General features: G+C 52.2%; 1 protein-coding gene across 1 annotated transcript; it reads left to right on the forward strand.

The window, feature by feature from the left end:
* Positions 1 to 1103: 1103 nt before the first annotated feature.
* On the forward strand, positions 1104 to 3125 carry LOC148594363 (E3 ubiquitin-protein ligase PHF7-like). The gene is made up of 6 exons (XM_088526684.1): positions 1104 to 1252; positions 1481 to 1643; positions 1728 to 1834; positions 2065 to 2178; positions 2557 to 2675; positions 2947 to 3125. The coding sequence occupies exons 1-6, from the start codon at positions 1104 to 1106 to the stop codon at positions 3123 to 3125; spliced, it is 831 nt and encodes a 276-aa protein (XP_088382810.1).
* Positions 3126 to 12458: the final 9333 nt, after the last annotated feature.

Here is a 12458-nt window from a genome sequence, read left to right on the forward strand (position 1 = left end):
CAGCTCACCAAGAAGTATTTTTTCATCAGTTTGGTGAATTTAGGACTATCTCCTTCAGCAACAGCTTACATTTTGCCTGCTGTGAGTGCAACACCAAATTGTACCCTTACTGCGTGGTTATACAACACAGATGAACTACACTAATGGACCAGAAATGGACTGTACTGCCCCAGCTTCTACCTTCACTCCCTTGCAAGAGGTCAAAGAAGGAGAGGAGCAGCACCAGTTTGAGCCTGACTTTATCTCCCAGCTCTCCTAGAGTATTTCCCATACCATCCTGGTTTATTTTGCTGAATTTTGGCCCTACTTTGCCTTTGTCCTCCTGTTTAGGATGCTTATTGCTGTTGCAACTAGTCAGGAGCAATTTCTATCCAAGGGCCTTGTCCCTACTGATGATACACAAATAAAACTGAGCAAAATAGTTGAAAATATAGTAAGAGATCAGTCAAGTTTTATGGATCAAATATTTCCTATTGACCCCATAAGGATCTCTTAGCTAGGTTCAATCTGATTGCGTGTGAAACTAATACCTTCACACCCTAACACCAGTCTCTCAAACTGTCAATCCTTCACAGTGTTTTTTCATAAATCTTTAAGGACCTTTCACGTACTCTGCACCTGCAATGAGATGCTCTGTAAAAGTCAAAAACAAAACAAAACAAAACAAACAAACAAACAAAAAAAACAGGTTCATCAGGTACGTCAATATTCCTCACAGATCTTTCTCATAGAAACCTGGCAATGGATTTTTCTCCTATCCCTAGCACAACTGTATCCAGCCCTCAAATTCCAACCTGATAAATCAGAGTTAAAAGAAATAGTGTAATTTCCAATGTAGACTTTATTCATATTATGCAGAGGATACATTATATTAAGTTTTTTCACATTAATGCAGGCAAACAGCTGTGTCATCCTCCTTAAGCAATAAAAAATAATGAGGCATCTGTTTAGAGGAAAAGGGTGATATAGTGTGGTAAACATCACAGGAAAAAAATGAAAAAGTTGTGGTTTACAAATACAGTTTAAACAGGCAGTCCCTGCACTAAAGGCTTACAATCAAAGTGCAAAACTAAGGAAATACTGCGGGCCAGCACGTGTCAGCGATGGGGCGGCTGTGCTCTTTGCAGCACTGCTTTGCTGTGGAGAGAGGGGGTGCATGCATCAGCTGCCAGGAGAAGGGCTGCAGCCGCAGCTTTCACCTGCCCTGCGCCTCCGAGCACAGCTGCATCACCCAGTTCTTCAGGAAATTCAAGTAAGGGCTGTCGGTCCTTGTGCCGCAGCCTCCCGGCCTCGACACCCCTCGTGCCAGCGTGGGCCAGGCAGCCGAGGAAGCAGCCTGCCTGCCTGGCAGCGACCCCTGCGAGTGGCCTTCCAGAGCCAGCACATGGAGGGCTCCTCCGCGGCCCTTTGCCCTCATCTCCATCACCCCGGGGGCCTCGGTACTTCCTGAGCCGAGCCCTCTCTGCCCTCCTCGCCGCAGGTCCTTCTGCTGGGAGCACCGCCCCGAGCAGGCAGTGCAGGCACGGCCTGAGGCCGACACCACCTGCATCATCTGCCTGGAGCCGGTGGAGGACAAAATATCTTACACCACCATGGTGTGCCCAGCATGCAAAGGCGCCTGGTTCCACCACGCCTGCATCCGGGTAGGAGGCCCTTCCCTCGCTGTGTGGGCACGGCTGGCGCCCAGCAGCAGCGTCCCGTCAACACTGCTTGTGTCTCTCCTGCAGGGACAGGCAGTCAATGCCAGCAGATCCTGCTTCCGCTGCCCCCACTGCAATAACAAGAAAAAGTTTATCCCAGAAATGCTGAGAATGGGCATCCTCATCCCAAACAGGTAGGTTGCTGCTGGGCGGCTGCTGGGCTCCCGAGACACAAGAGCACAAGAGCTGCGCACGGCCAAGGGCTTGCGAGGCGCTGCTGCCCCACACAGCTCCTGCTTGCCTGCTCCCTGGCTTCCCCATGGGCTTTCAAGGGGGCCGCAGGGACAGGCGAGCGGGGACGTCCTGCCTCTGCCTGCCGTGCCGTGTGCGGGAGCCGCAGGCCTTTCCCTCCCTTCTCCTGCAGAACACCAGCCTGGGAGGAAGGAGGGGGCTTCGAGGAATTATATGAGCGGCACAGCCGGTGCGACGCCAGCCGCTGCCTTTCCCGGCAAGGCAGGGAGCAGGCGCAGGAAAGAGGGTGCGTCACCAGTGCAGCAACGTCAACACTGCCTGTGGGGCGGCTGTAAGATGCTGTGGGATGCAGAACCTCTCTGCAGGCCCTGAGAGGAGGACCCCTCATGGGGCTGGGCACAGGGAAAGGCTTTGGCACGGGAATGCAGAGCTGCCAGGGCAGGAGAAATGCCCCTGTTCATGCTGCCCAAGAGGCCTTCCAAGCAGTGGAGGGTGCTGCTAGGGCACTACTGGGGCTCTTGGCCTCACGCAGCACTCTGGGCGGGCATGGGCATGCAGGGCACTTAGCACAAGAGCTTGGCCAGGCACTGCCTTGTCCATGGCGCCTTCCTGGCACGAGTGCCAGCCCCGGCTGCCAGCACCAACACCCCCTTTCCTTCCACAGGCCCTGGGAGCTGCTGTTGTGCTCCTCGTGTGCCTCCAAAGGGACCCATTGGCGCTGCTCAGCCCTGGGCATGGCCGTGGACACGTGGGAATGTGATGAGTGTGCCGGCCTGGGCCCCGGTAAGAGGCCAAGTGCACAGGTCCCCGCGCGCTCAGGCCGGGCTGCAGGCAAGGCCTGGCGGCGGGTGCTCCGCGAGGGGCTGCCAGTGTGTGTCTGCCCCTGCGAGGGTTGGGGATGCCGCTCCAGCCTCTCTGGCTGCAGGGGCTTGGGGCCATGGTGCTCCCCTTGCAGCCCCCAGGACTCAGTCAGAGCTGGCCGGCACCAGCACCATCATCACCAGCACCACCACCAGCCATCAGGAACTGGGCTCGTCCTCCAGCTCCCTTGCAGGCTCCTCTGCACAGTCAGATCCCGCTGGTACCGCCAGCAGCAGACAGACAGAACCGGCATCATCTTCCACCTTCCCAGCCCCTGAGAGCAGCAGCCAGTCAGGCCAGGCAGGGCCAGACCAAAGGCCAGGACACTCAAGGCTCGTATGGCAGTCACAACATCCTTATAACAGGCCGTGATGACCTCGTGGGAGGAGCCAAGCACAAACCCCAAGCAAGGGCATGAGTTCCCAAACCCCATGGGAATAAAATAGGCAGCTAATGTCAACTTCAGTTGCTGGGAGGTGACACATTTCTTCCTTGGCTTCTTCCTTCTTGGCCTTTCTCGGAGGCTGGCTTGGGAGACAGCATCGGCGCAACTGTGTTTTCTTTGCATGTTGGCATTACCTTCTCCAGAAGTGGCAGGGTGCAGGTGGCCTGGCGACATGGGCTGCGACAGAGTGAAGGCTGTTTGCTGGAAGCCAAGGAGCCAGGAAAATTTGGATATGAGAGTGATGATCTTGGGAAGGCACTTGTATGCAAAGAGGGCCGCAACAGCAGCATTTGGGGTGGCTCAGGGTTCTGCGAGGGCCATTCCAGGGCAGGGGCATTGGAAATTGGAGCTGTCCTGGTGTTAGCACTACAGGGGATTAGCTGGGCTGAGACTTTCCCCATCTGTGGTGGAGTGTGGATGCTCAAGGCTACTACGACGGTCGCAACATCCTTATAGCAGGCCATGAAGATCCCGTGGGATGAGCTGTGTGCCAGCCCCAAGCAAGGGCATTAGCCCTCAGGAGAATAAAACTGGCAGCTAATCTCAACTGCTCTGGGGAAACTACACATTTCCTCCTGGGCTTCTTCCTCCTTTGCCCTTCCCAGGGGCTGGTTTTAGGGACTGCACCCATAGTGCTATGTTCTCTCTGGATGTTCTCTCTGGGCCCCAGGAGGAAGCGTTTCAGTGCATGGGACCACCTCCCTCCACTGTCCCAGCAAAGGCTACCCCTGCCCAGAGCATCCTTGTGGCCCCTGCCCTGGGAAAGCCCCAGTGAGAGCTCCCACTGCTCCAGAACCTGGGCCAAGCTGCCTGATCTGTGCACTGGGAATGCCCTCAGTCCTGCTATGGGCAAGGGTCTAGGAGAGCCTGGACAGGGTCTTGGTGTGCCCCATCCACACAGGCTCTATCTGGGACCCCAGCGTGCACTGTGGTCACAGGCTGTGTGCCATCCTGGCAGTGCACTGAGGTGCCAGAGATCACAGAATCACAGAACGGTTGAGTTTGGAAGGGACCTCTAGAGATCATCTAGTCCAACCCCCCTGCTGAAGCAGGGACAGAGTGCCGCCCACGTGGCACAGGGTGGCATCCAGGCGGCTTTTGAAGATCTCAGGAGGAGGAGACTCCCCAACCTCTCTGGGCAGCCTGTTCCAGGGCTCTGTCTCCCTCACACAGTAAAGAAGTTCTTCCTCATATGGAGATTAAATCTCCTGTGTTTCAACTTGCACCCCTTACCCCTTGTCCTGCCACTGGCCACCACTGAGAAGAGTTTGGCCCCAAACCAACAGGATCCACCTAAGCACTAGCAGAGCAACCAGCCCACAGGCATAGCAGATTGTATAGCCGTGCCTAGGGCCGTGCCCATTCTTTGAAGAAGATCCTTGGAGGTGGATCCTTGGATATCTGGGCACCTTCTCAGGCACCAAAGGGTCTTTGCTGCTGAGACCTAAGCAGAGCTGCATAAGGAGAGCTGCATAAGAAGAGCCATCGGCAGCCTCAGCTTCTCCTAGGAAGCTCTTGCAAGGAGCAGCTACTGCTAAGGAGCCCTGCAGGTTGCCCCGGTCAGACAGAGTGAAGGCCTTCGTTCCAGCACTCCCTTGATTAGGGCAGGTCAAGCACCCTGTCACCTACTGCTAGGGATACAAGAGCCAGGCCCAGAGCGCAGCTCCCAAAGCGCAGCCAACAGGGGCAGCAGTTTGCGCGGAAGGGTGCAGACAAGGCGATGTCTCCCTTTGGAGAAGCAAACGCTCTCTCAGATAGAACTCTGACACATGCCAGGGCATGTTCTCCACTAGCTGTCAGAGTTGCTTTCCCTGTCCTGTAAAAGTGTCTACCCAGAGAGACCTTCTGTTGGAGGAGCAACAGGGAGTAGCTGACTCCTGAACAAGCAGGAGACTCCTGCTCCTCCTGAAGGTGTGACTGATGACAGGTTCACTGCCCTCCTACCTGAGGAGGAACCGTGCATGGCTTCGAGTGAAGCAACGGGGCTGAAGGACCTAGCCCCACACAAGCGCACACAGAGCAAGCTGTGAGTGAAACCAGGGGGTGTCTGCCTGCTGTGGGGGACACAGGCGCTCACCCACCAACCTCACCTCCTGTCTAGAGATGCTGGCTATTGCCAGGGGCTTGTGCCTGGCACACTGTGGAGAAACTGACCAAGCTTGTCCGCCCTTCTGACTATTTGCTCTTGCTACCCTTCCCTGTGGGCATCAAGGATACAGCCAAGGGAACTTTAATGTATCAAATGGGACTGCAGAGCCCTAGGGGAGGAGGGGAGCGTTACGGGGCTCAGGCAGTTTTCTCCTTGATCATGCCAGTGAGGTTCTGTTTGAAGATCAGTTTTGCTTGGGAGGGATGGGATCCACATCAGCAAGCAGGGCACAAGCATCTTTGCCAACAGTCTAGTCAACCTGTTAAGGAGGGCTTCAAATTAGGAAAGATGGGGGGAGAGTTATAGGAACCACACAATCAACCAAATGGGGCTCAGGTGGGGCTACTTCAAGCGTTTGAGGCAAGCAAGGAAGTGCCTACAAGGCAAGACTACAGGGAAACCTCTTGCCCCTCTCTTGGGAAATCAGCACAAGTGCATGTAAACAAATGCCTGCAGAATGGGAAATCAACAGACCTGTATGCAGTTGCAGGATGCTGATCTCCCTGCAGTTACAGGGATGTGGCGGGATAGCTCGTACAGCTGGAGCACTGTGATGGATAGATATAGGCCATTTAGGAAGGAGAAGCCAGGGAGGCAAGGGCTGTCCTGTACCTGCTGGAGAGATAACGCAGCAAGGCACAAGCAATCCAGGAAGTTCCTGAAAAGCATCCATGGTGACTTCCTGATGATAGAGATGACAGAGTAGCCAGCAAGGAGAAGTGCTCTGCTAGACCTTGCACTCACCCATGAGTCAGCAGTAGCTGGAGATGGGAAGGCTGGGGGCAACCTTAGCTGCACTGACCGTATGATGGTGGAGCTCAGGACTCTGTGAGGAGAGACCAGAGCAAAAAGCAGGGATTTAACAGAGCAAGCCTTGGCGTCTTCAGGGACCTGCCTGGAGGAGTCCCATTGGATGGGCCTTAGAGAGAAGAGGGACCTGCCTGGAGGAGTCCTATTGGATGGGCCTTAGAGAGAAGAGGAATCCAAGAAAGCTGGTTTATATTCAAGAATCACCTCCTTCAAGCTCAAGAACACACCATCCTAATAAGTAAGAAATCAGGGAAAGGGGGCAGGATGAACAACGAGCTCCTGGAAAATCTCAACAAGAAGGAGGAAGTGTACAGGAGGTGGAATCAGAACAGGTAACTGGGAAGATAATACAGCAATGTCCAAGTATGCAGGGATGAAGGCTAGGAAGACCAAGGCCCCTCTGCAGGGATGTCAAGGACAACAAGAAATCATCTTTTACATACATTAGTAACAAAAGAAAGATGGGGGTAGGTGTGGTCTTGCTGCAGAATGGGGCAAGGGCCCTGCTGACAAAGGGTATGGGAAAGGCAGAGACACTGGCTGCCACCTTTGCCTCAGTCTTTGTGGACAAGAGCAGCCCTCAGGAAACCTAGTCCCTGCAGAGGAGGCAGAAAGTCTGGAAAAGAAAGACTTGTCCTTGGTGGAGGAGGATGATTTAAGAGATCAGGGATCACCTAAGCAATCCAGGCATACAGGAGTCAGTGGACCATGGGGTACACCAAGTGCTGAGGGAGCTGGCAGTTGTCTTTGCGAGGCCTCTTTCAGTCATCTTGCAAAGGTCGTGGGGATCATGAGAGGTGCCTGAGGACTGGAAGAAAGCAGATGTCCCTCAAGTCAGTCCCTCAAGATGTCACAGGCAAGGATGAGGATCCAGTCAACTACAGGCCAGTCAGCCTGAGCTCAGTCCTTGGAGAGGTGAGGGAGCAGCTCACCCTGCATACCACTTCCAATGGATACCCCAAGACAAAGCCGGCTTAACAAACCTGATTTTCTTCTCTAGTGGAATGCCTGCCTGGGCAGATGAGGCAAGAGCAGTGCACGTTGTCTAAGCTTCGGAAAGGCTTTTGACACTGTCTCTTTCTAGGAAGCTGAGGAGGTGCAGGCTGGAGATGTGGACAGAGGAGGATAGAGGAGGCAGCTGAGAACTGTCTGAATGGTCAAGCTCAGAGGATTGTGACCAGTGGTACAACTGGAGACTTGTAGATGTTCCTTGGGGTTCAATCCTGGATCCAATATTGCTCAACTGCTTCATCATTGACCTAGATGAAGAAACAGGGTGCCCCCTCAGCGACTTTGCTGATGATCCAAAACTGGGGGGAGTGCTGACACACCGGAGATCTGTGCTGTCATTCTCAGGGACCGTGACAGGCTGAGTCCTTCTCCCAGGCAGAAATGATTCCCTGCACCAACACAGGCCGGAGGCTGTCCTGCTGCAGAGCAGCCCTGCACAGGACCTAGGAGTTCTGGTGGCCAACAAGTAGACCATGAACTAGCAATGCGCCCTTGTGGCCAACGGTATCGTGGGCTGCATGCGGCAGAGCATTGCCAGCAGGTCAACCCCTTCCCCTCAGCCCTGGTGAGGCTATATCTAGAGCACTGTGTCCAGTGTTGGGTTCCGCAGTACAAGAGAGATCTGGGCCTCCTGGAGCGAGTCTGGCAAAGGGCTACTAAGGGCCTGGAGCATCCCTGCTATGCGGAAAGCCTGAGAGAGCTGGGCCTGCTCCGCCTGCAGAAGAGAAGGCTGAGGGGGGATCCTATCAATGTGTACAAGTATCAGAAGAGAGGGTGTAAGGAAGACAGGGCCAGAGACTCCAGGGACAGCTGTGAACTCACGGGTTTGGCAGCAAGACACACTGCAGCAGTGGTCTGGCCCTTGGTCTGCATCTGAACCATCTTCGAAGTGCCACCATTTGTGTTGGCAAACCTTCATTAGCTTCATTAGCTTTATTTTGCATCAAGAGAATTAACATGGATTCTGGGCATGCAGGAAATTGGACCAAAGTCACAAGATGACGTTGAGTACAGTTAGCAAAGGTTGCAGAAATCCTAAATCAAAACCAGTATTTCCTCCTCTTGTCACCTTTCCTATTTTATCTATTACAGAAAGCTATTCCCTTGAGATTTGCGGTATTGGTTCCCTGATTGATTGCTGATCAAAAAATAATACAGAACACAGGCATCAACCCAAAACTCTTTTCTTTTTTTCAATCACAAGATAAAAAAGTCATCCCTGAAAAGAGGCTCAAATTCATTCTGCCATCCTACTAGTACTAGATTCCGAGCTACTATACTGACTTTTAAAAAAGTGATTCTTTCTTGTCAGTTTGAGGTAAATGCACAAAATGATGTGCTGTCACCAGTATCTTAGTCCCTGTCTGAGAAACCTCTAACTCTCAGGATGCATTTTTAGTTTGACACTGCACTTTTGTCAGCAGGTGCAAGCAGTGTTACCATAAACTTCTTTGCTCTCCTCTGTCTTGTCTTGCCAGCTTGGTAAATACAAACTTAGAAATTTGAATTTAAATTTTGAATTTAAATTTGAAAATTAAGATGAACTAGCGTTCTGTCTATTCCTGCCTGTGAAAAGCAATGTTTTGCGAGCACTTCTTGCATCTGTATCTTCTATTCTAGCTAATTTACGAAAACACAAATAATAATAATGGCAGAAAATATAGGCAGAAACTGAAACTAGCTTATTTCTTTTTTTCTTGGACTGTTGGAAGACTATTGGATCATTACAAATCTTAGAGCTTTCCCAAAAACTAAATCAAATGAAGCCCAGTGCAATGAGGAATTTTGACACACTCCTGAGGAGGCTAAAATCGCTCAACTTCATTTCAAATAAATAGCTTTTTCTAGGAACCATATGTTAATGCTTTCCGGACCCTCATCTCCGAGCCTATATTGTTACACAGTACTTGAGTTTGAGAAAGATGAGCTGGAAACATGGGGGAAAAATCCTTCAGAAAAGTGCCCATCCTTCTCTGTCTGCATTCTTCACTCTCCAAAAGGAATGAAATCCTGGAATTCACATTAAAGAAGGAGCACTGCACTGTAAAAGTTGGAACAGAGATGAAAGAGCTGGATGAAAGATATTTGTATCTGAAACTCTTGGTGATGATCTAGATTTATGCATCAAAATTACAATTAAATAAAGTTAAGGTTGCGAGTAACTCACAAGAGCAAAGAAATGTGCAATTAAAAAGAAAATACACCATATGTCCTTTGATATCTAGGCATATTGCAGTGCATTAAGAAAGTCATAAAAGAGACACCCTGTTGTGGTTATGTGTTTGGAGACATGTGGCACATTTCCATTGCAGCTATTTCCCTGCCTGTATGCATCTGTGCCATTATTTAAATGTAGATTTTCAAGATGAATTTCTCTTTCCACGTTAAAAAAATGAGGCTGCAGTTTCTGTTTTGAACTGTTCTTTAGATACGTTGCTATTTATGGACAGGGAAACCCTGAATATTTAATATATGAATGAATTTAAAATCATCGCAAGGAAAGCAGAATAGCTGGATTTAATTTACAACTGTCAGATAAAACCAGGCAAAAGAGGGAGTTTTAGTTATTATAAATGAATGACCTGTCCTTGTGCCTTTATCTCCCTCTGATAATAGCTGAATTCCAAACACCATTCTTCTGCATTTGTGATGGAAAACAAAAATGCGTTTAAAAGTATCTGGTGTGCAATTTGGACCATCTCTGGGATTTAGGATGGGCAATTACTCCTTTCATCGCAAGGTTCCTCACCTGTGGATTCCCACAAGCCTGTTTTTTTTTTTTTATTTCCACTGATCATTGGGCTGAAAGAGGGAACAGCATGATGCAGCACTCAGAGCTTGAAAGCAATTGCTGTGTGGCTGATACCTAACCCACATTGTGTCAAATATTGTGATCACCAAGCTACCCCCCATGCAAACTTTGAGAAACAGTGGTTGTCTAACTAGAAGATGATGGCAAGATAAGTCATACTTGTGGGAAGATAAAAGTGTTTTGAAGATTTCTCAGTGTTCGGAATAGTTCATGAGAATGTATTTGTCCTCCAGCTGCTGAAGGTGCTTGCAGCCTGGGAATACTCTCAGATACCTCACTAATTTTTGAAAGTCAAATATCTACTTATGCTAAAGAATTTATTTATTTATTTATTTAATTTATTTATTTTTAAACTGGCTAGGAGATAGTGCCTTCTGACTGTGTTCCGACCACAGTGATCTTGCACTCTTAATTCCTAGATTTGTCATTTGTGGCATGTAGAAATAATTTTGATTGGAGAAAGGAGTACCATCTATGTGGTATGAGTTCATTCCAAGAATATTCAACAATAACCATGTATGACCATGAAGCCCATCAACTTCAGAAAAAAAAGGAAGTTTCTTCAACCTTTGCTTTCCTACGAGTGTAATAATGCTGCTGCTCCTGCAAATAATAATAAAATGTGTGGGAGAGGAAAAAGCCCTGCTTGTACAAATAAAGTAAAACGACCCAGGTACCATGATGATGAGTGAAATATGCTAGAAAGACGGTCAACCTAGTGGCTATGCTGGTACCACACTCCTCCTCCTTAGAGGGATCTATAGTGAAATGACTGGGCCAGAGTCATTTTTTGGAAAGGACAGCAAGACAGATTAGCATCACATCAACTCAGGGCCCTATATAATCTGAAGAGACAGAGCAGAAGAAACATCATTCTGGTGACAGAGAGAATGGGGCCTGGGTGACAGGCCCTTGGAGAGGGTGATGCTGTGGGAATGCAGGAACAGCTTGGAGACAACAGCCTGGGAATGGTTGTCACGGGGAAAAGTACAGGGGGTGATGAGCAGTCGCAGATAATCCTAGGCTGGCAGAGCCATCTCTACGGGGCCAGGGAAACGAGCCAGGTGAGGAACAGCACGAGCAGTGAGCGCGCCAGGGGGGAGGCAGCTGCACGGCCACTGGGCGCCCAAGGAGGCCACTGACAAATGCACGGTAACCAAAAGGGCTGGGGCTGCAAGGAGCGCCAAGGACTGAGCCAGCAGCAGCACAGAGAGGCAGCGAGACACGCAGGGAGGGCGGGAGGGCAGTCACACTGCCATGCAGCCTCACGCAGGAGAGCAGCGTCCCCTCAGCCGCAGCACAGCGCTCCTGTCAGCCGCAAGGGCTGAAACCTGCGACCGAAGGTCACCGCGCGGCACGCCAGCGTGGGGCCGCTCGCGGCCTGCGCTGCGGCGCTGCAAAGCACGGACACGCACAGAGCGGCCGCGGAAGCAGATTCGAGGAGCTTCAGTTCGCGACTGCATGGCGTTTTCTACTTTGCCAATACCTTTGAAACTCTTAGTACTGTAAAGCACAGACTCTGAGTATCTGTAGTGAGCCCCAAAGGCAGCACAGGGAAAAAAAAAAAAAAAAAAAAAAAGGCTGTTTTCTAGCACCAGTAACTTATTCGAGGTCATAGCAACAGTTGTTCCAGTTGTTTCTCCTCGCCTGGTTTCGTTTTCACGGCAGTTGAGCGGTGGCCAGGGAGGCTGGCACGGGAGCAAACCTGCAAACCCCACACGGGCAGCTGCGGGGCACGGGGCCCCGTCCCGCTCCGCAGCAACTGCTGGCTTGCTTGGTCCCGCAAGCTCTGAGTTCAGGCAGTGACTTGACAGTAGGATTAAAAAAAAAAAAAGGGGGAAAGAGAGAGAAAAGAAAAAAGGCGGGAGGAAACCGCGCAAACGCTACAGGTCAAAACGGCACCAACGACCAAACCTCCCCCCGCCTCGGGGCCCCAGCGGCCGCGCGGGCCAGGCCGAGGCCGCGGCGGCTTCGCCCGGTCCCTCGCGAGCGCCAGGGCCGCCGCCCCCTCCCCCGCGGAGCGCAGCGGGCGGCGCGGGCGCGACCAAGCGCGGCCGCGGCGGGGGGGAGGAGAGCGCACTCCTCGGCACAGCCGGCGCCGCGTGCCGCGCGCCACCCCCCCCGCCGGCCGTACCACTGCCTGCCCGTCCGGCGCGAGGCAGCCCTGGGCCGGGACGTACCAACACGGCGGAAGGAAAGGGGTGGCCGGGAGGGCTGCGCGGCGGAGGGAGGCCGGGATGAAAAGCAGCGGCGCCGCGTTTCGCTCCTTTCGTTTTTACTAAACGCGACTAAGCGCCCGCTGCCTTCGCGGCGCTCCCTCTGCGCGCAGGGGCGGCGCGGGAAACCCCCCTGCGCTCTGGGCCTTCCCCGGCGGGCTGGCGATGGGCCGTGCCGAGGGCAGCCGCCCCCCCGCCGCGCCGCGCGTTCCTCCCGGGTCGCCGTCGTCTCGCGCTGCTGCGGCCGCTGCCGCCGGTCCCG

This window comes from Tinamus guttatus, unplaced genomic scaffold (assembly GCF_059628265.1).
Source record: "Tinamus guttatus ecotype Peru unplaced genomic scaffold, ASM5962826v1 Tinamus_guttatus_pri_ptg000249l, whole genome shotgun sequence".
NCBI lineage: Eukaryota > Metazoa > Chordata > Aves > Tinamiformes > Tinamidae > Tinamus > Tinamus guttatus.

Bases quoted from the DNA above. Each gene is read 5' to 3' on its own strand.
- LOC148594363 (XM_088526684.1), top strand. From the start codon at position 1,104: ATGGGGCGGCTGTGCTCTTTGCAGCACTGCTTTGCTGTGGAGAGAGGG. The intron at 1,644-1,727 runs GTAGGAGGCCCT...TCTCTCCTGCAG, and splicing joins TCCACCACGCCTGCATCCGG to GGACAGGCAGTCAATGCCAG. The intron at 2,179-2,556 runs GTGCGTCACCAG...TTCCTTCCACAG, and splicing joins GAGCAGGCGCAGGAAAGAGG to GCCCTGGGAGCTGCTGTTGT.